Raw genomic sequence first — 25,336 nt, 5'->3', positions numbered from 1 at the left:
ATGATCCATGGAGACACCTAAAGGGAAAAATGATGGAAGAAGAAGACCATCTACAGTTCCCAAAAGGTTGATTCTGTTCAGTGACTTCTTCAGTCAGTTGCAGTCTCAGCTGAGACTGAAGAAGTCACTTGGATGAGTTATGAAACATTTCTCCCACTGACGACACTACGTTCAGATGAACAGAATCAACCTTTTGGGATTCACTAATCTGGTTGATTGAGCATGCATGAAGACACCATCTACAGTTATTTATATTATCAGAAGATTCAAAATATTTGGAGATAAGACCAAAAAACAAAACAAAATGCTGTGGCAAGCAGCAGACGTGATTTCCTAGTGAAAACCATGGCAATCGGTTGTGAAAAAGAAAATCTGCTGTCACTGTCAGTGAGCACAGTTTGACACTGCACTGCAAAATAAAACTCAATCATGAAAAAAAAGAAAAGGAAGTATTTAAACATTGTTGAGAAATGGCGTCATCTTCTCAGCCATGAGCTCTTTACGACAGAGTCAGTGAAAAGTGGAAAAAGTGGATCTCACCAAGCTGGTTTGTTATTGGCGCACAGCTGGATCAGTGCACGTGCAACAGACAAGCTATATATCTGTGAAGGGACCATTAAAGCTGAATGATACATATGTTTTGGAAAGCTATATAAAACCATTAAGATGATTTCTTTTTACTGTCAGCAAAACACTCTGCAATGATTCCAACAACACACCTCTGAAGGGAAAGAGTCTGGATGCTAAACTGGCCTGCCTGCAGTGTAATACCTCATTTAGACTAAAAAATGGAATTCCCATTTTCGTTTCCAGGAAAGGAAAAAAACTTTTGCAAAAAATAAAATCTAAATATATTAATGAATTCCTGTCATGAATGAATCCCAGACAAATCTGGTGCAGTTTCTGATATTACTATTATTGTTGTTATGATGATGATAATAATAATAATAATAATAATAAACTATTATACATAAACGTTATTTAATCCATCATTGGAGGAATTCATTTGTTACAGCAGCAGTACAAAGGACAGGAAGAAAAAATGAATTAGAGAAATTATAAAACTAAAAATTGAAAAAAAAAAAATGGTAACAAATTGTTAGTATTATATACAATAAAATAAACATATTATTATTATCATAACAATTTTATATATTATACTTTACATTATTATTATATTACACTAATATTATTATTTAAAAATCAAAAGCTCAATGGGTCACGTGACCTGGTGACGTTGCCGACTGAATCAGGATGTAAAGGTTTTTGCGACAAAACTTTCCTCCTTCAAAATAAAAGCAACCAATCTTAAGATACTAGCCAGAATTTATCAAATAAGCCGTATTACGACGTAGAAATTATGTTTATGAGAAGAATTTTGGTAAGTTATACTAGCTGAGACCTGTATGATATAGGCTACCACAACTTGAGTAAATACGCTTCCGGGAAAGTTGTTTTAATTTTGAAATGTCGACAGGAAACGCTGTTCGAGTTTGAAACTTGGCTGAGCTCAGGGGAGCAGAGGAAGAGTGGGCATTTCCCGGTCCATCAGCGGTACTGGAACACATTTCAGGCCTGGTTTGTCCGCACAAACTGGGGATGGCCCCGTGGTGATGCGCGCTGTAGGCTTCACGCCGCTGTCGTCCGGTCGTGCCTTCGTGAATCCTGACGGGCCCAGAAGAACCGCCATGGCCTCTGTGGTTTCACTCCGCGGCACATCTGTCACACTCCCCGCTGTGGTCACCGTCCTCTTGCTCCTGATGTCGGTGACCACTGTGCAATCCTCTCAAGGCGACAAGGAGCCGGTTTACCGAGACTGTGTGAAGCAGTGTATCCGCGCAAACTGCACCGGAGCTCGGCTAAACGGCTTCCTGTCTGCCCAGCCGCAGTACATGGCGCTGACAGGTGAGTTGCTCTTGTCGGCAGGTAAGTTAAGCTAACTTACCTTGCTAGCAATAGATTTTTCTATCAGTGCTTATCAATATTGTGGCAACTTGTACATGCATATATGTGTATAGCAACATTTGCTAACTGACCCCCATTAATTTGCTGTTTACATTCATTATATTCACTCGTGCATGCAGGTGCTTTGTACTGATGCCTACATGTGTGACTTTTAGTCTTCACATGCCTTTAAAAAGAAAACTGTGACCTTGTTTCATGGCCTTCAAGACTAAAAACCAGATTTTCAGGCTGGTCAAGCTCTCCCAACAGCTCTATTGTCACCCCACCCTTCAGCCATTATTATCTTTTCTGTGCTGTGTCTACACAACTAGTTAGCCAAAAGGCAACCCCTTTAAATATTTAATTAATTGTTTTCTTTTACCTCTATGCTTAAAGTTGTATAAAATATCCAGGAAATGCCTTTTGTAGTTGCTTGTGTATTTAAGTTTGTTCACTGCTATACAAGAATTGAAACCGCTTCCATGCTTATTTTATTGATGATCACTGAAGCTTATTTAGTGTAAGGGGAATTCAGCGTGATCCCCTGCTTTGTGAATGGAGAAGTGGTGGGATCATCTAAATATCGACCAACGCTGGTATTGGTATCAGATCGATCTTAGTGCAATAGGATCGATTATTTGTTGCTATCCTCTAAGTTCAGTATGTAGCCCACTGAATTGTGTTTAATAATTTTCTATGAAAATGACAAAATACACCTCATGTATGGGCTATAAAAAAAACCAAACAAAAAACGTGTGAATCTTGTTGTGTTGACTGGCACGTCTATTTGATTTATAGCCTATAGCACATTTAAACAACAGACGCTGACCCAACGTGCTGTAGAGACAGGCACATTTGCATTCCAGGTTTCCAAAACACCTGGTTTCAAATTACATGAAAATCTGAAAGATGTCTTTTGTTGTGTCTGCTGGAGGTTTCTTCCTGTTAAAAGGGAGTTTTTCCTTCCCAATGTCACCAAAGTGCTCATAAGGTTGATTGTTGGGGTTTTCTCTGTATTATTGTAGGGCGTTTACCTTACAATATAAAGCACCTTAATTCAACTGTTGTCGTGACTGGGTGCTACAAGTAAAGTTGAGTTGATTTGAATTGTGTTAACTAATTTTGTCTTTAAACTGTTCAGAGTTTGCAAATTAATAATGATTCAGATATCGTTATTGGTGTCAACAATGCTGGCCCTGTATTTAGTTGTATCCAATCAATACCAAAATTTGCAGCTCTGATGTGCTTGCACTCAGCTCCTGTCTTTGTTCAGGTTGGACATGCCGTGATGACTGCCGCTATCAGTGCATGTGGACCACAGTCGGCCTTTACCAGGCTGAGGGGTACAGGGTCCCACAGTTTCACGGCAAGGTTTGTTACTCAAATATCACACACTCCTACCCAAGGTTGATCAATAAAGAATATGCTGTCCACTTTTATGTATTCTGTGAGATTTCATTGATTTCAGTCAAATCTGAAATTATGGACGAATTATTTTTTCCCCTACAGTGGCCGTTTGCACGCTTCTTGTGTTTTGAGGAGCCGGCATCCGCGTTGGCCTCTCTGCTGAACGGCCTGGCTTGCCTTCTCATGCTACTGCGCTATCGGAGCACGGTGCCACGACAGAGCCCCATGTACCACACCATCAACGCCTTCTCCCTGGTGAGTTGATTTCTGTATCCGGATGTGATGGAGAACATTAAAAAAGTGTGTGTTTGTGTTTATTGTACTTCAAAAGGGCAAAAAGTCAGTTATCTTTGTTATGCTTGATCACCTAAATGACAAAGTTGTCTATATGGTGGCTGTGTCTGTACACTGAGATTGGATAGACTGATTTTATTTTGTGGCTGGAAATCCATGATCTGAGTCTCCCATCACAGTACATCACAAAGGTGCTCTACTGGATTGAAATGTAGTAACTGTGAAGGCCATTTGAGAGGATTTGACCTTTAAGATATGTTGCACTATCTTGCTGGAAGCAGCTATGAGATGATGGTACACTGTAGCCATAAAGGGATGGACATGTTTATGCCAAATTGTGACCCTACCATCTGAATGCTGAAGCAGAAGTGGAGACTCATCAGAAAGGACAAAAGTTTTCAATCTTATATTAAATCTTCTATAAATCGTAGCCTCAGTTTCCTGTTTTCAGCTGACAGGAGTGGCAGCCGGTGTGGTCTTGTGCTTCTAGATTACCTGGCCAATAGGTTGCGTTTAATAGGTTGTGTTTTTTTAAAATGATAAACAAAAAATGTTTTCTATCAAAAATTTGTATGTCTGATGCAGAAATTATCCAAACAATGAGTTATTCAGACTTTAATATTTAAATCTTTGTGGGGGGGTTTTCAGGTATCTCTCAATGCCTGGTTCTGGTCCACAGTGTTTCACACCCGGGACACCTATCTCACTGAGGTAAGGGCTTTTAAACCTCTAGTAACTTATTACCCTAAAAAAAAAAAAAGAGTTGATTTGTGTGTATCCTACTGGGGATCTCCCACCTTTGAGTCCCGTTTTGTTCCATTTACTTGTGTTCAGTCAGCTTGTTTTCTGCCAGAAACACTGTTTAAACGGCGTTTTACAGTTTTACATGCAGTCACATGATCTAGTTTTAATAATAATAAATAAAAGCTTTACTTTAATGTACACTGAGAGAGGAAAACTGCTAATGTACATTTCCACTTGCCAGACCACCTGTTGAGATGAGCATTCTGCTCTTTGATTGGTTAATGAGCTTAGCAAATGAGCAACATCCTAATGCCATTACTGATCAACCTTCAAGCTGTGCGCAGAGTAGTTTCTGTAAACAAGCACTGGTTGATCTTAAGTTAAGATTTTGTATGTTTTTCTTATAGAAAATGGACTATTTCTGCGCAACAGCAGTCATTCTTTACTCAATCTACCTGTGCTGCGTCAGGTAAGCAAACCTTCCACACCCAACTGGCATCCGACACCACATTCTAGATGGTAATCATTAATCCTGGTTCAAATATCTTCTAGGATAAATTTGGAATAAAAACGGGAGAGAATATTTGTCAAGTGTGGTCGTTATAACTCTTTGTCTTACTTCGCTGAATATGCTCACGTTACTTGCCTTCCTTCCTCTCTTTGCCAGAACGTTGGGCCTAAAGCGACCCGGTGTGTCCAGCATGGTTGGAGTCCTGCTCATTTTGGTCTTTACCTCACACGTGTCCTACTTGACCTTTGTCAGTTTTGACTACGGCTACAACATGGCTGCAAACGCCACAATCGGTAGAGTCCATTTCCACAAGTAACCTATAAGCCTGTATATGGTTGATATGTGAGGAATTCATTCACTGCTGTCCTTCAAGCATCAGCTCTTTCAGATATCTGTGATTTAATGCTCTCTGCTCATCTTTTTTGGGCTTTAAAGGCATGGTAAACCTCTTGTGGTGGCTCTGTTGGTGCTGGCAGAACCGGCGGACCCTGCCGTACTGGTGGAAGTGCGGCCTGGTGGTGGTGCTGCTCCACGGTCTGGCCCTGCTGGAGCTTCTGGACTTTCCCCCACTGCTTTGGGTCTTAGACGCCCACGCTGTTTGGCACCTCAGCACCATCCCAGTGCATTTCCTTTTCTACAGGTTTGTAAAAAATATGCGAGAGATGGAATTGCAGAGAAAATAAGTGTTTTGGCACTAATACTGGGAGAAATGTTAGGGGAATCAGATGCAACTACCTTATGGTGAATAATCGATACTTTGTTCTTCCTCCAGTTTCCTCATAGACGACAGCCTCTACTTACTAAACACAGAGAAGTTGGGTGTAAAAGTCGAGTAGGAGGAGCTCTTCGCCTCTTCACCTTGCCTACACCTTCGCACCTTTCCAGTCAGGGCAGCGGGACACCCGAACACTGAAGTAGCTCAGCCTCCCAGATGACATGCATGATATCTCCACGACTTTCATCAACGCAGACATTGTTTACATTTTTTTTTATTTTCTTGTATTTATTTGGGGTAAATTCTCATTTTAAAAAAACAAAACAAAAAAAACCAACCACACAATGTGTGACACTCACTACACTTTGCCTTGTAATGATGATGCGTGCTACCTTTCTTTCACCGTCATTCGTAAGCGCACGACAGGATGAAGGAAAAAAGTATTTATTTCGACCCAGAGCAGACCCAACTCTTCACTCCAAACGCTCCTCGGGTTTTTGCGTAGTTGTGCGAGTTCCCAATCCCATAATTTTGACACTCACCAGCGTCTTTGGACATCCAAACAGCAGTTCGATGCGCTGACAATAGATGGCACCCTATCATTGGTCGGGCCTCTCGGCGTGGCGGAGCAACATGTGTTGGGTTCCGTGTGTGCCAAAAGTGGACTGGCAGACACAAGCGAGGTGCCCCCCGGTGAAGGGGGGCCGGCAGCTGATTGTTCCAGAGTGAGAGAAGCGCGGGGGGGGGGGATGTTGGAGGCCATTCTAGCTGACTGTGTTTTTCTCCCTCCCCCCTCACACCTTTATTTTTGTGCCTCTCTTGTTTCCACTGTGCTTTTGTTTGTTGCCGTGTCCTTCATTGTCACTCAGACTTTTATTTTTGTTTTAATCACCTGCCTTTACGTCTTTTTTAAAAATTCGGATGTTGACCAATTTGTGCTTCAGTTTATTGGCAGTTTTGCTCACTTTGGTTGCTTGATTTTTCTTTTTTTCTTTTACATTTTGGTGATTTTTTTTTTTGAAGTATCGTAAGTGTTTTTAGTTTTATTCACCTGGATTGCCTTTTAGTGTGAGGAATGATTGAGTTAGGAAAAATGAGCAATGCAACAGGAAGCTGTATGTTTTTGCTTTTTCTGTTTTTTGTTCTCATTTTTTCCAGCATAAAGTGTCTTATTCAGGGCTTAGTTGATGTGCGAGTGTGTGTGTGTGAATGAGTTGTTGTACACCCATTAATTTTGACTTGGTTGCATTTCTTTCTGCAGTATTTTAAACCTCCTCCATCCACAAATCAGCCTTACACACTGCATTATAACTTGGGTATCACTGAGCATGTTAAGCTTTGAATTCATTCCATGTACATCTTCGTCCTTCAGAGCTTCCCTTCCATGCGTGCACTTTACACGGGGGTGTGCGTGCACTTACTGTGCTTGTGTGTGAAACTGTGCCCATGCCTTTGTACTGCTGTGTGAGAATGTGAACAATGACCAGTATGTGTGTACATGTTGCCTTGACAGGACATTGTATTGTATTGTGTTTTTTTTTTTTTTTTTTTTTTGTTGTTGTCGTTTTTTAGCATCATAAACTGGATCACCGAGTGTGAGCGAGCTAGATCACGCTGATGTGTGAGCGCATATATGTTGAAGGATTGCTGCATGAATGCGTGTGAGAAGACGGGTATATTTAGCTTCGCTGACAGCCTGCGATGGGGGTGGGGGAAGACAAGAGGACAAAATGCACAGAGAGGTTTGGGTGGGAAAAAGATTCCTGAAATCACGACAGAGACACTGAACAGTTATGAATAGAAACTATATATAATGCATAGAGTGTTTATTATTGCAGCAAAATGGTTTATATTCTGAGTAATGCAAGATCTGTCAGCCCCTTGAGCACTTTTAACACAAAATCTTTGCTTTTCTACCAAAGTCCCTTTGTCCACAGATGAGAAAATTGTGTTTTCACTGGAATTAAAATCTGTTTGAATAGCTTAAATATTTCCTGAAGAACTGGTACAAAACACACTCCAGTTTTTGCTGTGATTTCATTCCATTGTTCTGTTTCTTTCTTGCCAGTAACCGCATCCCTTCTCTCATTCGTCTGCTGCCCCCTGCCTGCTGCCCTGTGCACTGTCATCTCTCTAACCAAGTGTACTTTCCTCCACCTCACATCTAATGTTTGACCAAAAAAATAAAAAAAATCTTCAGTAATGGAATAAATAAAATTGTTCTTTGTTGAGAAGAAATTAAGCAGGGGTTGTTTTTGTTTTTTTGTCTGCACCTAGGATTTATCCTGTCTTTATATTGCACAAATTCAACTTTACCCCATGTCAATTAAATATGAAAAAAAGAATAGTATTCAAAATGCTAACAAACAGTAGAGTATGTGGTATGTGTGCATCGAGGAATGCAGCAAAATATGCCAACGGTATTTGCTCTCTAGTGTCTCACTGCTCTGCGATGTGGCAAACGCCATTCAGCAGCTGTTGTCCAAGAGCTGCCGCTTCATAGCTGTCTTACAGAAACCATCTCTCCATCTGTAGACTGAAAACGTTTCAGCTGCAGAGGATTGTAAAGACACCATTTTTGGGATTTCTCTGCGTTGTGCTGGTGTAAATGTTTCTAAAGTGGATGCATGAATGGTAAAAATGCACAAGCAGAAAACATTCAAAGTACTACAAGTGCTATCAGGTAAACGCACTCTGGTGGATCACGTTACAAGCTTTGTCCTTAGTGAATACAGCTGAACGCTGCAAATGTTTATGTCCATGAGGGTAGGAAAAATAACTGAGAACTACTGTAAATATTAATTACATAATATAGTATTTGATTCTTTGCTGAGCCCAAAGTCTCGTTGGTTAAAATCATGAAGTGTTATGATAGTGTTTGGACTTTTAGTGGCTGTGTTCCTGTGAACTGTGGTGTGGTTTAGCTAGCACTGGCCCACGACCTGACCTAAGTTTTTGTACCGATAAATAACCTCTGCTCTGCACTCGCCTTCAGGGTTTGTTTTTTTTTTATGTTGAATAGAGCAGTGTTTCAGTGACTGTGAAGTGCAGGGACAGAGGGGACATTACAACAAATCTGATATCCTTTTATAGTTCAGAAAAGATGTGATGTAAAGTCTCTGGAAAGCATATGATGTTATATTTTACAGTAAAAAGATGTTTATGGGAACTCTAAAGTAGCAGTTTTAATGGCAAACAAACCTAAAGTTTTTTAATAAGCACAGTGCAGTAATTTTTTACAGTAAGAGTTTGATTTTGTAAGTTACATTTGGAATAATAATTTTTTTTAAATGGTGGCAAATCCAGGTGTCAGACACACCTTCCTGTTATACACTCTTTTCCCTTATTCTTCATGGTATCGACTGAAAAAGGTGCTGGAAAAATTCCTTAGAGATTTTGGTACATATTGACATGACAGCATCGCACAGTTGCTGCAGATTTGCCACATCAATGATGAGCATCTCACATTCATCCACATCCAAAAAGTCTATTGGATTGGAATCTGGTGATTGTAGAGGCCATTTGAGAACAGTGAACTCATTGTGATGTTCCAGAGACCAGTTTGAGACGACTGAACTTTGACACCTTAGGCATGTTGTCCTGCTGGAAGCAGCCACCGGACGATCACACACTGTGGTCATAAAGGGATGGATATGGGTGGAAACAACAAGGAGGTAAGAATTAGCAAGGAGGAGCCCAAATATATCTCTTAACACCACCAGCAGCCTGAACTGTTGATACAAGACATGGTGAAATCATGGTTTCATGTTGTTTGCACCACATTCTGACCCTGCCATCTGATTGTCTAAATAGAAATTTAGACTCATCAGACCCAGCAGCTCTTTTTATGCCTCTGTTGTTCAGTTTTGGTTTTCTTGCCTTCAGTTTCCTGTCCTTAGCTGACAGGAATGGCACCCGGTGTGGTCTTCTGCTGCTGTAGACAATGTGCTTCCAGAGATCCTGTAACTAGAGATTATTTTAGTTACTGTTGCCTTCCTATCAGCTCAAAGCAATCTAGTTGTTCTCCTCTGACCTCTGACATGAGCTGTCTACATGCCTAAATGCACTGAGCTGTTTATCCACTTCACAGGCCTGTGAGTGTCTCTTACAAAGCACTGATGTATTTCCATTTCCTCCCACGTATACTTATAAAAGTTTAAGTAATCCTTATTTTTTTCTTGTATTTAAGTGGAGGTTTTGAAGGAGTGAACGCTAAACGCTAAACCTGTGTTAAAATACATGAAATGTTCACAGCTAGAGGTATCAACAGAGCAGGAAAAGCGAGTAGAGAAGTGACATGTATAGTCTGTGGTTCGTCCCTCCCCTATTACACTGCAGTCTAAAGGGCTTGCTGACCTTGTACTATTTGTGCCAGTGATATATGCACAGATACCTTCATTGTGTCTCCGATATAATCAAGACAGATTCCTTTAGACTTGTATTTGGATTTATGAGCAGCAGTGGGAAACAATATGGTTTTCTTGTCCTTGAAGAGTCCCACACTGTATTTCTTATTTCTTCTCTCATGCCAAATCTAAATACCTGGCCGGTCAGGAGAACTGAACTATGAGTGAATTTATGATGTTCTTTGGTAATGACTTCTTTTCTGTATATTTTCCCTGAGTTTTACTACAGTTGTCCTTGGACTCTCTCACTTGAACACATTATCGCTCACCCACTTCCTGGCCTCCTCACCTTTTAACCCATGCAGACCTCTTTTTTTTTTTAACGCATGTTTTATGTGTCCCTGAGAATTACAGCCATGTTTTCTGAAGGGATATACACCATCAAGTGTGATGAAAATTGCTGACCACTGGATCAGGTTTTATTGTAGCACAGCTTGCTTTCAAATGCAGCTAAAACGAGGAGTCGCATACAGAGCCAACAAACACTTAAAGTTTAAGACTTAAAGTTCACTGCTGGGAAAAACCAGAATACTGAACTGACTACATCCCTCAGTGGCAGATGACTTTTTTTTTCTGTGGGAACTAAATGTTTCAGCCTCACTAGCAACACTCAGCTTCGCGAACGGTCCGCAACTTGTGGTCTGTGTGGCTCAGTGTGTAGCTTATTGTTGTTTTCTGATAGCTCTGTGCAGGAGGCTGGACTCTGACCCGGGCTTCTGTGGGTGGGGAGAGACGATAGATTGGGATGAATAGAGTTTATTCTTCCTCCTTCAACTCCTGATTTGTGACCGTGAATGAAGAGCATGAGAAAAGCAGAAGAAATATGAAGACACTCCAAGCTTGTATCACGCAAAGAATTCACTTTTTTTAAAAAAAAAAAAATAAATTCAACAGTCCTCTGATCTAAAATGTTGATTTGATTCATTCCTTAAATATTAATTAAGTTTTAATAGTCAAACATATTGATATACAAAGCAAGACTTAAATCTAAAAATTTGCCAGTTTGCAAAAATAAACACATTGATATCAGTCAGTGTGATTTATAATGAAATAATGCAGCTAAGAGAGTAATCGTTGCATTTTCACATTTAATAATTCAGACAGGGAGTTTTTCAACATCTACAAAACTCAGTGAAATTCAAATTAAATATGTTTGAATTTGGCAATTATGCTTTTTGACACGGTTATTGTAAAATGTGTTGTTCTTTTAAACAGGCATTTAATACTACATGTTGATTTGGTGAAATATCGTGTTAGTGGGATAATTGTTAGGTAATGTTTCAAAATAAACTCTTGATGTAGGTCTATCCATATATGATAATGCAAATTTTATGTAATTTAAAAAAAAAAAAAAGGCAATTTAACTTTAACATTTTTCAAATATCCAGATATCCCCTTTTAATCTGAAATGTATTCACATTGTAGGGTTTCATGGATGTTTGGGGATCAGTATTACATCATAGATGTGGTGTAACAAAAGTGACTTTATTTAAGTGCTCATCATAGAAAAATAGAAAAATGGGATGTACAACAGAAAAGACTAAAATACATTTTAAAAAAGTAAGTGTCAGAACAGCCAATAAAAAGACACAATAAGACACAAAAAACAACATGTGTCTAAGACTCCATGACAACTGTATAATGCCCAGCATTGGAAGAGAGCATGGACCTGTAGGAATCTATACAGTACAATGTAGCATTTTAAAATGAGTTACATTACATCCACTGAATTTTACCATTTACCATACAGAAAATTACCAGGACATTGTCTGCTTTTTTAATGTTTTTTTTAAACTGTGTAACTTAGTACTTTACTCAGATAAAGTTCTAATGCACTTATATGTAAATGTTAAATATTATAATATCTACACCATACCATTAATTTTAAATCTTAAGTTACTTACTTTTTTTTTTCTTTTTTTTTTTAGATAAATTACATTATTATAGATCTGCCATGGTCCTGGGTTTTGGACCCAGTATTTTAAGTTGTCAGTTTATGTTTTCAGTTCAGGAGTTTCTTTATTTTTCTTGTAATTATAGTATAATTTTATAATGTGTATGAATCTGAAAATGCATTCTACATAATCTGCATGTTTACTGGAGGCGCTTTAAATGTATGATGGTTATACAGCCGTTGCATTACTAAGTTACTTAACAATTATTACTACGTTTACATAATCAAATTAATTTTTTTAACTTTCCAAAATAATCGACCAACAGAAAATTATGTTTAAACTCTTGTAAAGCACCACTTTTCACGTTATACAGTCATAATAGGGTTCAGGGACTGAAAATCACAGCCAGACTTTTCAAAGTCAATGGTCTATTCAAAAAATATTTACCCCCAAAATGCTAACTTTGAGTAATTTGATTGCATGTAAATGTACAATGTAAAACATTTAATGCAATCTGGTGAATGAAACTTATTTGATTGGTATGTGGTCAGCTTATACCAAGCATACTTCCCTTAATGGTTAATTATTTGAATAAATAAACCTTTGAGTTTACATATTTCAAGTGCATTTTATTCAAAATTAACGCTTCATATTTGAGGGTCAAGAATACTTTTTGAGAGCCCAGATTTTGCTTCTCATAAACACAGGGTGCATCTAAAGAAATCATCCGATTCCAAAAGGCTAGGTATTTTTTTAAGCAATGGACACAGATGTTTGTGGTATTTTTTTTTAAATACGTTGCTGAAAATAAAGTTTAACATAACAAAACTTACAATGTTCACAAGTGTTTAATGCGTCCTCTTCTGGATGCACGGCACATGTTCATACGAAAGTCAAACTCGTCCCATACTTTTGCATGTCTGGAGTCACTTCTGTTGTTTTGCTACCCACCGACAACCGTGCAAAACTCACAAATCCGCTTCTTCTAACAGTACAGGTTTCGACTGTTTCCAGTGAAGGGCTGTGGAATTAAAGCACTTTGAAATCAGATGATTTGTTTTTGTTATTCTTTTTTGGATACACCCTGTATGTATGCGGACCCCCACCCCTCTGTGGCACCCTACTGTAAAAAATCCCGGAAACGCCCCTGCATATAACCAATTTGACTTTTCCCCTTTACTTGCAAGCGATAGTAAGGGATACTGAAATTTTTTTTAAAAAAGGTGGTAGCATATTCACAGATTATGCATGAGCGGGGTAAATGGTTTAATTGCTTTAATTGTTCTCCATGTTTTACACTTTGATCCACTTGAGCCCTCTGGGGAGAAATAAGCGCAATTAAAGTTTGAAGGTAATTTTTAGGCATAATTAGAATGAAACGTGTTATAGGTTAAATAAATCAGACCGGAGTGAGGGCGGGTTGACTGAACCTGCCACTCCCAGTTCAGGCCTTCACGCCACGGGAGCGCGCCTCCGCTCCTGTTACGCGCTTACTACCAACAGGCAGGGAATTCATGGGAGGAAGTAACTGAGATTCGGACACGAACAACAACTCCACACGGTGCCAGAAACGACAGTTAGCTCTAAATGAGATGCAAAAACTTAATCTCTGTTTCCCCCAGATGGACTAGAAGCGCCGGGTCTGCGCAGATGGAGGCGGCGAGAAGTTTGCTGTTTGTCGGGGCCGTACTGCTCGGAGTGACGGGCGCTTCAGGCAGAGAAGGTGGGTAACTTTCAGCGCTTTCCCCCTGTCAATAATGCCTCCCCCGTCGGCAAAATAGACCCACGGAGCTTCGGGGAGATGGCACTGGAGTGTGCTGGCTGTAATTTCAGGAAATACTGGAGTTTTTTTTCTGGTCCGGAGGACTACATTCCTCCGTGACTCCTCAGCCGGGTCCTCTCAGCCCTCCTGGGATTTATGAAGGGCTGCTTATGAGGAAAAAAATCACACCTGTCACAAAACAGCCTCGCTTTAGATTTACAGTTTGGACCAAAATTATTTAAAAACAAAAAAGATTCAAAAACTAAATAAACAAATATCTCCAATCTTGCAACACGTTGACTTGCTCAAATAAACACAGAGCAGAGACTCAGGTAAGAAATATGAGAACCTGCTTGGCAGCTTTGCGACACAACTGACTTGTGCACTGCAGGCGGACGGTTCGTGGCTTTGCTGTAAACACAAACAAAAACAAGACACTAAACAGGCAGTGCATTGTGGGCCAAGGATCATGACGATGTCAATTATTCACTCCTGGCTCTAAAAGGGAGACATTGTGCGATAGAGGGGCCACTTGTCACACTTGGAGCTTGAGTACATGCCAGTAAAACAAGAGCTAACTGGAAGGTGCAAACGAGCTGCAAATCATATTTTTGCTTGTTTTTCATTTTATTATGGGTTTTGGGGGATAATAATAATTTATAATATTAAATAATATATATATTTAATGCTTGATCTGATGGTCAGTCAGTACTTGGGCTATTTAGTTGGTTAACTGAGAAAATGATTGATAGTGCAGATTAATGGGTGCATATGACCCTTTATAGATCGATTTTAGGTGTATTTGGGGAGATCAATAACCCCCGGCCAGCTGCTTTTAAAAGCAGTTTTATTGGCACATGCTAATGGAAAAAATGAATCTGAACTCAATAACAATTTATTCTGCAGTGCTCACTTTATTGACATGCAGCTGTTGGCTTTCATTGATGTGCACAAAATAAAGAAAGAGCCCCCTTTGGGGTTTTTCATTCATGTCAGCCTCACAACAAAAATGACTAATGTAAGTACAAACAACTGTCTGTTTTATTAGCTGCTCTCTCTCTCTCTCTCTCTCACACACTCACTCACACACACACACACACACACACACACACACAAACAAACAAAGCCTTTAGTCACAGGTGAAGTGATTTTCAACTATGACTGCATTGTTGGTGGGAACTGGTTGGTGCACTTTACTCAATCTGTGAAGCATCAGTTCAGGGCGAGCGCTCCGACTGGCTCCAGAGTGAATCTCAGCAGTCTTACTTTCAGTTATGAAGTATTGTAAAAGTGTTATATCACACACACACTCTTTCACCTCCCCGTCCCCGTGGCTGTGTGTGTGTCTGTGTTCAGTGGCCTTTCTATCCATAGAGTTCGTGCCCTTGTCACACTCCAGTGAAGCTCACTGTGTGGTGATTAAGTCTTACTGAACTGGCCTCAGTGATAGGCTAACTCAGCCTGCTGTGACTCACCAGTCTAGACTGCGTGTTAGTGATCTAACTCACCCGGAGAGGAGAGCGGGACCACCGGAGAGGCATCGTTGCCGTCCTCCGGGGAGACTTACAGCCTCTTCTTCTGTTTATCTTCTCTTCACCCGGCTTTTAGTGGGAAAAACCTCTGAGGAAATAAAGCGTTAGATCTGTGAATCTGCACATCTTACATCAGTGTGACACTCAGAAATACTGCTGACATCTTCTAAACTCTCAGTATTTAAACGATTGCCTCAGCTACCTTGTTTGTGTTAGCAGAATGAAATCATGGGGAAATAATTAAAAAAAACAACAACTGTTATTTTCACTATTTATTAACTTCCCTGTAATTCATAAAAGGTCTGTAATAGTGATACTCAACTTGCGGCTCACAGGCCAAATCAGGCTCGGCATAGGGTGCTGGCCAGCTCTCTATAAAACTAAAGAGGTTGCAGTTATTTTTAATGTAGTGTAAACTTTCAAAGCATCCATAACTAAAATGCAGTGGCATCTCGTGAGCACGGTGAAATTATTATGCATCACAAGGGCCAAAAAGCCCTTCCAACAAGGCCATTCATTTGAAAATAAATGATTTAAAAGAAAGGAGTTTGCTCTTTTTACTGCCCATTCTTTCAATCTGATAAATATTGTAAATATTAAAAAAATTCTGCCTATTAAGCGACCTTTAGGTAAAGCATGTAACGTATCCCATGCCTGCAGGACGTTGGAATTAAGGAGGTATGGGTAAAAATGCCCGTTTCAAACCCTCGATTCCAAACTTAGAAACAAAGAACCGTGTTGTATTTTCAGTACAATATAAACAAAAACCATAACATGTTTTCCAGGGTAATTTCTGTCCATCATAAAATAAGGAGTTGATGAGAGAGATCATTCAAATGAAAACTAGCACAAAATTGCTAACTGTGAAGCTAGCACATTCATCCTTAATGGAGAAGTAATTATATTTTGGAGTGGTGTGTGCAGGTGGGCGACAGATCAAAGGCAAAACCCGAATGTGCATTGGGAGGAAAGACTAATTCAAATGCTGCCACAGAGGTGCACCGCATGCTTACTATTGACCATTTGCAGCACGCGTGTGCTTTAAATGTCACTTCCACACGAGCCTCCTTGGACCAGCTGAATGTTTTTGTGAAGTAACTTTAGGATGATTAATGAACCTATGCACAATGTTATCTTCAAGCTATGAAACCTGAGTTACAAGCCCTTGAAGTACATGGGGATGGGTTGAAGTTTGCCTGCATTTTCAAGCCCTCATGACTTCAGCAAGTAGACACATTCATTTAAGCTCCGTTAAAAACTGCAGCCCAGTTCATTTTAGAGTGCGTCCGTCTAGAGACAAATTGCATTTCTTGGTGATGGGTGGCCGTTCAAAGCGAATTAAAGTACCTAAATTTTGATCTTGGGTTCATCCTCTGGCTGTGAATCATTCTGGTTCGAAATAATTTGCGATTAATTTTTTTTCTAAGTGTTTATTTGCAAATCTTTCAAATTCTCCTCTAAGGGAGTGACATGGGAACGTGATCTATGAAGTGACCCATTAAGAGTTATTAACATACTAAGAATTAGACACTTCTGAATATCTAAATGTTTTGAAAGTAATTTAAGTATTTTTTTAAAATGCTGGATTTTACGGGGTTACACTGGTGGCTCTATAGTGAAGTGATTTACCTGACTAATGAACAAAAGATCCCAGTTTGATCCCGGGAGGGGACACTGATCCCTTTGGGGATGTGTCAGGAAGGACACTGGGCATTTAAAAAAAAAAAAGGAAAGTCAGATCCTGCATGTAGAGCTGCCATCTGTGGAGACTGCTTGTAAATAAAGGAGCAGCTGAAAGCAGCTCAAGCTGGATTTTGTTACACTTGAACCTGTAGAAGATTTAGGACAGACGTGTTGGACCACCATCAGGAATAATGATGCTCGAACGCTCCAGTAGATTTCCAGAGACCTGGGAGAAACTGTCAGTGACTTTTCCTTTAATGTGTCATAAAACCCTTCTGGAATTCTAACAAAGAGTAACTGATTTCTACACAGCACTGTGTACACTATGTTAATAATGAAATGTATTCCATTCAATTCATCGATCAGTATCCTTCTGTGGAACTCCTTCATTAACAGCACTTATCTTTTAGCCTTTTATTTGAAAATAATAGCAGAAATCGACTTCTTGATATTTATTTAGGCCAGTTTTGAATGGAAGATGTCCTAATTTTCCCTCCTCCTTATTCCAGCGCTCTAATCCAGACTCCTTCCTTTATGTGGTTAATGTTTAGAAAGAGGTCGGGACACTCTGAGATGTGGCGGTGCGTTCGTGTTTTGGTGGTTTTAGTCTGTGACGGCGTGAGTGTACGAGGAGTTCGTGGCTCCAGCGCAGCACAGAGCCTGTTCTGCTTGTCTGTTGAGCAATACCTGTTTTTTTCTTTCTCGACCGCAGAGTGAAGCGGTAGAAAGAATGCGCTGTGGGGAGGCTGGGAGAAATGTGAAGTTTATGCAAGACGCGTTGCTAAGGATTAGGGCTGCGGTGCAATCAGGGCTGCCGTGTGAAAAATCGGAGCGAAAGTCCCGCTGGATCAGCTCGCTCTGTTTGCGGAACTTTGGAGGATCTAATCCATTAGACGAGAGCACGAGGAGCAGGCTTTTCCGCTGTGATTCAGCCCTGTTCCCGCAACAGCGGCGGCAGCATCGCGTTCCTGTTGCTACACACACACACGCACACACACACTGGTAAACACACACGCACCTCCACACACTCCCTGTGCTAACTGGCATGCAGCCACACACAGGTGTGGCTTCAAGCTGGCTTTCAGTTTTCAGTCTCAAGCAGCCCGTTTGTACAAACACACACACTGCAGCCTCTCAGGAAGCCTGATTCAGATCAAATCAGGAGTGATTTCTTACACATCGGCAGTACTTCGTGTTCTCTCACTTTCCTTAGAGCTGAAACAACAAGTGCTGACATTTTAAATATCTTGCACTTCAAGTTATAAAACCTCCTCTGACTATATAAAAAGTGTTTGGATTGCTTGGCCACATGCATTTAAAAGTCCTGCAGTACTAACTGCATTCACTCATGAATTCATTTAGTCACTGCGTCAGCTCTCTTTTCCAGATAGAGCGTGACTTTGTGCTTAACAGGAATGCCACGTACTGTGTGTTGTTACAGGGACTGGACGATCAACTTTCTGTTCAATCAATCTTCACCAGCTGATTCACCAGCTCACCGCTGCTCAGCAGTGTTATCTTTTTATGTGCTAATGACAGCCTTGGCCGGGGTTCGCTGTGTTTTCTGACTGCCCATCCGTACGCACGTCACTCTCCGGCATTCCCAAGAAGCCGATAACCGTTTGAGGAAGTTTCTATAAACTGGGCGCAAAGTTCACTTGGACTCAAGGATGCACTGATTAGAATATGGCAGTCAAAGGTCACTGCGATCCAACAAAACACATCTTTTTTTCTTTCTTTTGTTTTGGTTGTAACTCCAAAACTACTGTGCACAGTGACATCATACTGTCCAGACTTGCCCATCTGCTGGCTTCCCTTCCTTTCATCACTACATTTGTGTTAAGTCTCGATAGAGGTGGACTTAACTAATGTTTGGCATACCACAGAGCTCAAGGTGGTAATACTAGTTTTCTAAAGTCAGAACTGGTAAACAAGCTGCTGTGCTGAAACTGCTAGTGGCAGTTAACCATGAAGTAAACAACGTGTAAAAGACTGAAACAAAGTTGTTCTTTTTCTCTCTTTGCAGAGTTATTTCCACCATGTTTCACATGTTAACCTGACAGCAACTCTATCTTTAACAGGTTGTCCCCTAAGTGCGAGGCTTGTTTAACGTATACAGACACCTTAAGGATGCTTTGAGATTAATCTGCTATGCTAAACTGCTGTTACACAAATTAGGACATGTTAACAAACCTAAAAGTAGTTGGATGAATTTAAACAAGCAAAGGTAGAGTCACTGGCATGTAGAGCGTTGTTTTCCATTTTCCTGTCAGTATTCATGTTTACCTGTGCACAATTTCAATCCGATCATGTTGTGCATTTACATGCATCGACGGTTTGAACAGAGGAAGTCATCAGTTTCTCTCCTGTCTCGTGTGTTTGCCTTTTGCGTCATTTTTCTTTTTCAAATGGACCCACACTGTGTTGTCGTTGTGTTGACATATAGCAGGCATTCGCAGTAAGGATAAGGTACCTGTCCATACACACTGATTCGATTGAGGTTGGTATAACCCACCTGTGTCAATTGAAAGGAAATTTTGGTCCAAAGGAGCGTTATCAGGTCATTGTGTTCACATGAAGCATTTTTATATCATTCAGACTTTTATTCCAGTTATTAGTGTCCTTGTAATCATGGCTAATGACTGAGCTGTGAGCAGATATGGAGCTAATGTGATTTATCTTACCCTTTTGAGAATAGTTGCTGAGCTCCTCTCCTATTATAAATGTATAAACACTGGACACTTCATTACATCTTGCTATTACCAGCTGGACTTCCTTTTCCTTTCAGCACTGCTGTAATTCTTTGTGGCATAGATTCAACAAGGTGCCGGAAATGTTCCTCAGAGATTTTGTTCCATATCGACATGATAGCATCACGCAGCTGCTGTAGATATTTTGGGTACACGCCTATCTAACGATGTGAACCTCTTTCACCACCATGTCCTGAATGTTTTGGGATCTGTTGGCTCTGGAGGCCATTTAAGTACAGCGATCTAATTGGTCATGGTCAAGAAACCAGTTTGAGATGATTTGAGCTTTGTGACATGGTGTTTTATCCTGCTGCAAGCAGCCATCAGAAGATGTGGTCCTAAAGGGATGGAAACAATACTCAGACAGGCTGTGGAGTGTAAGCGATGCTCACATGGTGACCCAAAGAAAATATCCCCTAGAGCAGGGCGATATGACCAAAAATATTTATCACGATATACATTTGAAAATTTGCCATAACAATATAACTGACGATATAATTGACACTAGACAAAATACTTTACAACTCCTCAACTGCCAAAAAAACAAGCAAACATCAATGTATTTTCACTTACACAAGCAGCTTTTTTAAGTGCATTAAAGTTATATAAAAAATTTGCAGTGCAAATGCAAATCCTTACTGACAGTTTAACCAAAAGGCATTTCCAGTGGAAACTGGCCGACATATCCTCAGCATAACCATGTATAATATCCACAAAACTTAAAAAGAGGTTATACACACACAATAGGGTAATATTATGTTGAAGCACAGTACGTATCACTCCGCGAGGCTCCTGCCTACGATAGCCGTAATGCTCCGACAATCCATCAAGCGGCTTCGTAGCTTAGCAAAGTCGTACTGAAACATTTGACAGATTGTCTAACGCCGTGTACCACATAAAACCGTTTCGAGGTCAGTAAACACAACCAGAATTCATACATAAGGTACACGGGATTATAAGGGGCACTGTCGATTTTCAGAAAAATCAAAGGATTTATTTTCCAAAACATACGGTAATAACGACGGCCCGCTAGCATGCGCTACCAAAAATAGTGTTGTGTATCTGACGGACGAAAGCTAAACCAGTTCCACACCACTGAAGTTGCAGCATTTTTACAAACCAGTTCTGGTTCATCCATTTCATTCAACGATCCGCTTTCGCTCTTCTCATTCTGCGTCGCCGCCATGTGAGTATGTAAACAAAGGCACTGCGCATGCGCGTTTTACCCATATTCTATCGCGATATTTCATTTTCTTATCATTGCCCAACATTACACCGGTATTACCATGAACGGTATGATATAGCCCAGCCCTAATATCCCCGTACTACAGAGCCCCGCAGGGGACATGGGAGAAAAAAAAAATTAAGACGGACTTTTGCGAGATCTCGCAAAACTAACTCGGGATCTCGCAAAACTTTTGCGAGCTCTCGCAAAACTAACTCGGGATCTCGCAAAACTTGGGGGATGCTGGGAAGATGGCGGAGTGAGCGGTTCAACTTGAGTGGGCTCCGAGGCTTTTCCTGAAAAGAACCTCCTTTATGTCTTGACCGCAATCAAGTAAACCGGAATTAGAAGCAGACTAGTTATACTTCATCTCTAAAACTCAAAAACGTCCTCCCTGTGTTTCTCTCCGTCATTCTCGGCCACCTTCTCCGAAGCGGCGAAATGGCTAACATTAACAAAGATCATGGCTACCACCTAGCGGCTCTTCGACAGGCGTGCGACGAAGAAGATATTGAATGGATGGAACAGCAGCACGACTTATCACAAGACAAACCGCAAGCTGATCGTCACCACACACCAGTTACAAGTCCAAATCCTAAAAAAATGAAGGCTAACGAATCGCAGACACAAAACGAAGTTTCAAACACAGTTCTCCTCAATGCTATCCAAAAACTGGTATGTAAATTCGACACCCAAAGTGAACATTTAAAGAATTATGAATTCCAGCTGCAATAAAACACCGACGCTGTAAGAAAAGTAAAGGAGTCCGTGGATGCTAATACGGAAGCTGTTAAATCTGTGGTGGAAGATGTGAAACGTATTAAAACGCAGATGGCGACGCTGAAAAAAGAGAACGAGACTCTTCGTGAAATGTGTCTGGAGCATGCTAGATACAAACGGAGATGGTCTTTGCTGCTAACTGGCGTTCCTGAGAAGGAGGGGGAGAACACGAGAGAAGAAATAATCAGAATTCTGACCAAGATAATTCCTGCGAACGCCGAGCAGCTGTACAACACAGTGGATACAGTGCACCGGCTGGGTCAGAAGGGACGAGTTGGTGACAAACCCAGGCTGATTGTCATACAGTTTGCCATGAGAACTGTTCGAGACCTAGTGTGGAAGATGTCCAAGGAGGCAAAGTTCTGCAAGGAGATGAAGATTCAGTTTAGAGAGGACTTTTGTAAGGAAGACAGAGAAGCCCGCAAACGTCTGTGGCCGAGGGTGGAGGAGGCAAGGAGCAGAGGGCTCAAAGCTTTCCTGAAGGACGGATATGCTGTCATCGATGGTCGTCAAATCAAAGAATGAAAGAACTTTATAACGACCTAGATAAGAAGGTATAACTGTTCAACTAAATTTAAGCCGGTAACTTGCTCAATGGTCCCTGACTTTGACTGGGTTTATTAGTTAATAGGAGGTAAAATGTTCCATTGCCCTACTCTAGTTATTACAGCACTTTCAATATTTTCTTTAAATGTTCGAGGTTTAAGAAGTAACATAAAGCGTAAAGCGATTTTTCTTTTTTGTAAGGAACAGCCTAACACGAATTGTTTTTTATTTCAAGAGACACACAGTAGTAAAGATGATCATATATTTTGGAGAAAGCAGTGGGGAAGCGGTGATATTTATTTATCTCATGGTACCTCTCATTCAGCAGGAGTGGCTATTTTTCTACATCGTTTTAATGGAAGAGTTATTGATCATAAAGGTGATGAGGAAGGTCATTGGTTAATGGTTAACATAGAGTTGGATGATACTAAGTACATTTTAGTAAATGTTTATGGGTTCAACAATAGAGCTAAAAACCGGAAATTAATTTCTGATTTGAAAAAAATGATAGAAGAATGGAAGATCATTTATTCAACTGAAAAAGTCGTTGTTGCAGGTGACTTTAATATGGTACCAGATGAAAAACTGGATAGATTTCCAACTAAATATAACTCTTCTCATTTTAACCAAATATTAATGGATTTCTCCTGCACCCTCAACCTAATCGATATCTGGCGTAACTTAAACCCAGAAAAACTGCAATACACCTGGAGTAATTCTGAGCGCTCTCAATGCTCAAGACTGGATTATTGCTTAATAACTGGTAGTCTCTTCCCCCTATCATCCAACTGTAAGATTCTTCACTCCCCTGTTACTGACCATTGTGCCATAACACTTTCAATCTCCCCGGATAATAGATTATCAGAACCGAAGAATTCTCACTGGAAGTTTAACAGTAACCTCTTAAGAAGCTCATCTTTTTGTATAAAAATTAAATCATTAATAGGAGAGGTAAAAGCAATGGAGGATTTTTCTTCTACTAGCAAATGGGAATGGTTGAAGTTTAATGTCAGAAAAATTTCCAGTGAAGAAGGAAAATTAATGGCTAATAAAAGGAGACAGAAACAGGCTGAAATCACTGCACAAATAAGTTCATTGTGCAATTTATCACATCTGACAGAGGAAAACTCTATAGAACTAAACCAGTTGCAGTACAAACTAGATGAACTTTATATAGACAAAGCAAAAGGTGCCTTCATTCGTTCAAGGGCTAAATGGATTGAGGAGGGGGAAAAGAATTCTTCTTATTTCTTTAACCTGGAGAAAACTAGACAAACAAAAAAAACTATAATGAAGTTACAAATTAATAATACCCTGACTGATGACCAACAGACTATAAACAACTATATTACAGAGTTCTATTCAGCCCTCTACACTACAAATTATTCCAGTTCGGAGACTAATTCTTTTTTTTTTTAGCTCTATCCATGAAAAAATTCCTCAAATTGACACACACTTTAAAAATCTCAATGAGTCTGAAATCACTTTAACTGAATTGGATGCTGCTGTTTCCCAAATGGCGAGTGGTAAATCACCAGGTCCCGACGGAATCACGATTGAATTTTACAGATATTTCTGGAGTGACATTAAAGATCTATTACTAGAGGTATTTAATGAATGTATAAATGATCAGATGCTATCTCCAACTATGAAACGAGGAATAATTTCTTTACTTCCTAAACCAAACAAGGACCCTATCCTTTTAGATAACTGGAGACCTATCACACTTCTTTGCTGTGATTACAAATTATTAGCTCATGTCTATGCCAACAGATTAAAAACAGGAATAACTCAAATAATAGATGAGACACAGTCAGCCTTTATAAAAGGACGTCATATCCATCATCATACCCGTTTAGTATTAGATATGTTGGATTACAATCATTTAATTCCTCATGATAGCCTTATTTTATTTCTTGATTTCTTTAAAGCTTTTGATTCTTTGGAGCATAATTTTTTATTTAAAGCTCTGGAGGCTGTGGGTTTTGGTCCCAGATTTGTTAGTGTAGTAAAAATGTTGTACAGAGATATAACAAGTAGTATTGCACTCAATCAAGGGTTTTCTAATAGTTTTAAAATTAATCGTGGCATTCGGCAGGGATGCCCTATTAGCCCATTATTGTTTATTGTTGCAGCAGAAATGCTTGCCATTTATATCAAACTCTCTTCAGATCTGGAAGGCATAAACATTCTTGATAAAGAATTTAGAATTAGTCAGTTTGCTGATGACACTGCCTTATTTCTAAGGAATGTAAATATGGTCTCTACTGCAATTAATAAAATCCTTTCATTCTCAAAAGCATCCGGCTTAACACTAAACCTTAAAAAATGTGAAATCTTAGCTGTACACAGCTGTAATCAAAATACTATTAACAATATTCCAGTAAAAGAGGAAGTAAAATACCTTGGTTTAATAATCAGTAAAAATACTAACGATCGAGAGAATAATAACATAACTCCTAGATTAAATGTAGTTAAAAAAATATTTAATCATTGGTTAACACGTGATTTATCCATATTAGGTCGTATCTTACTGTCTAAAGCAGAAGGACTTTCAAGACTCATATACCCCTGTTATTCAATTTTTACATCTCCTAAAATGATTAAACTGTCCAATTCTATTATATTCAGCTTTATCTGGAAGAATAAAACACATTATATACGCAAATCACAATTGGTTAAAGACTATGAAAATGGGGGCTTGAAAGCTTTAGACTTTGAATCCATTATTGCTGCATTCAGGCTCAGATGGATAAAAGACTGCATTTCCTATCCTCACTCTATGTGGTACCATATTCCAAACAAACTCTTTAATAAGGTCGGGGGGTTAGATTTTTTGCTCAGATGTGATTATGAAATATCTAAGATTCCTCTTAAGTTGTCTAGTTTCTATAAGCAAGCTTTGAATTTTGGGAAACTAATTTTCACCCACAATTTTTCACCTCACAATTCTGTGTTGTGGAATAATAGGGTTATAGTCATCAATAAGAAGTCCTTATTTAAATCAGACTGGTATGATAACGGTGTATGTTTTGTTGTTGATCTGCTTGATAAAAATGGAAACTTGCTATCTTATGAAGAATTTATTGATAAGTATAAAATAGAGATTTCATTTAATAATTATAATAAGGTTTGTAAAGCG

At 39.7% G+C, this 25,336-nt stretch overlaps 2 protein-coding genes across 3 annotated transcripts in view; both read left to right on the top strand.

Annotated features, from left to right (window-relative positions):
* Positions 1–1,464: 1,464 nt before the first annotated feature.
* On the top strand, positions 1,465–7,862 carry pgap3 (post-GPI attachment to proteins phospholipase 3). The gene is made up of 8 exons (XM_084937744.1): positions 1,465–1,905; positions 3,218–3,315; positions 3,454–3,606; positions 4,294–4,356; positions 4,797–4,858; positions 5,057–5,193; positions 5,336–5,540; positions 5,673–7,862. The coding sequence occupies exons 1-8, from the start codon at positions 1,614–1,616 to the stop codon at positions 5,734–5,736; spliced, it is 1,074 nt and encodes a 357-aa protein (XP_084793870.1). The 5' UTR covers positions 1,465–1,613; the 3' UTR covers positions 5,737–7,862.
* A 5,526-nt stretch (positions 7,863–13,388) lies between these two features.
* erbb2 (erb-b2 receptor tyrosine kinase 2) overlaps positions 13,389–25,336 on the top strand; it is a 35,583-nt gene continuing 23,635 nt past the window's right edge. For both annotated transcript variants that reach the window (XM_084937743.1, XM_084937742.1), the window contains exon 1: positions 13,389–13,639. In XM_084937743.1, coding sequence (XP_084793869.1) covers positions 13,504–13,639 — 136 coding nt within the window. In that variant the 5' untranslated portion in view covers positions 13,389–13,503. The remainder of the gene's footprint in view (positions 13,640–25,336) is intronic.

This window comes from Perissodus microlepis, chromosome 8 (assembly GCF_051167445.1).
Source record: "Perissodus microlepis isolate ML-2025 ecotype Zambia chromosome 8, ASM5116744v1, whole genome shotgun sequence".
NCBI lineage: Eukaryota > Metazoa > Chordata > Actinopteri > Cichliformes > Cichlidae > Perissodus > Perissodus microlepis.
Note: the sequence above shows the minus strand (reverse complement) of the source record. Positions and strands in the feature narration are given on the sequence as shown.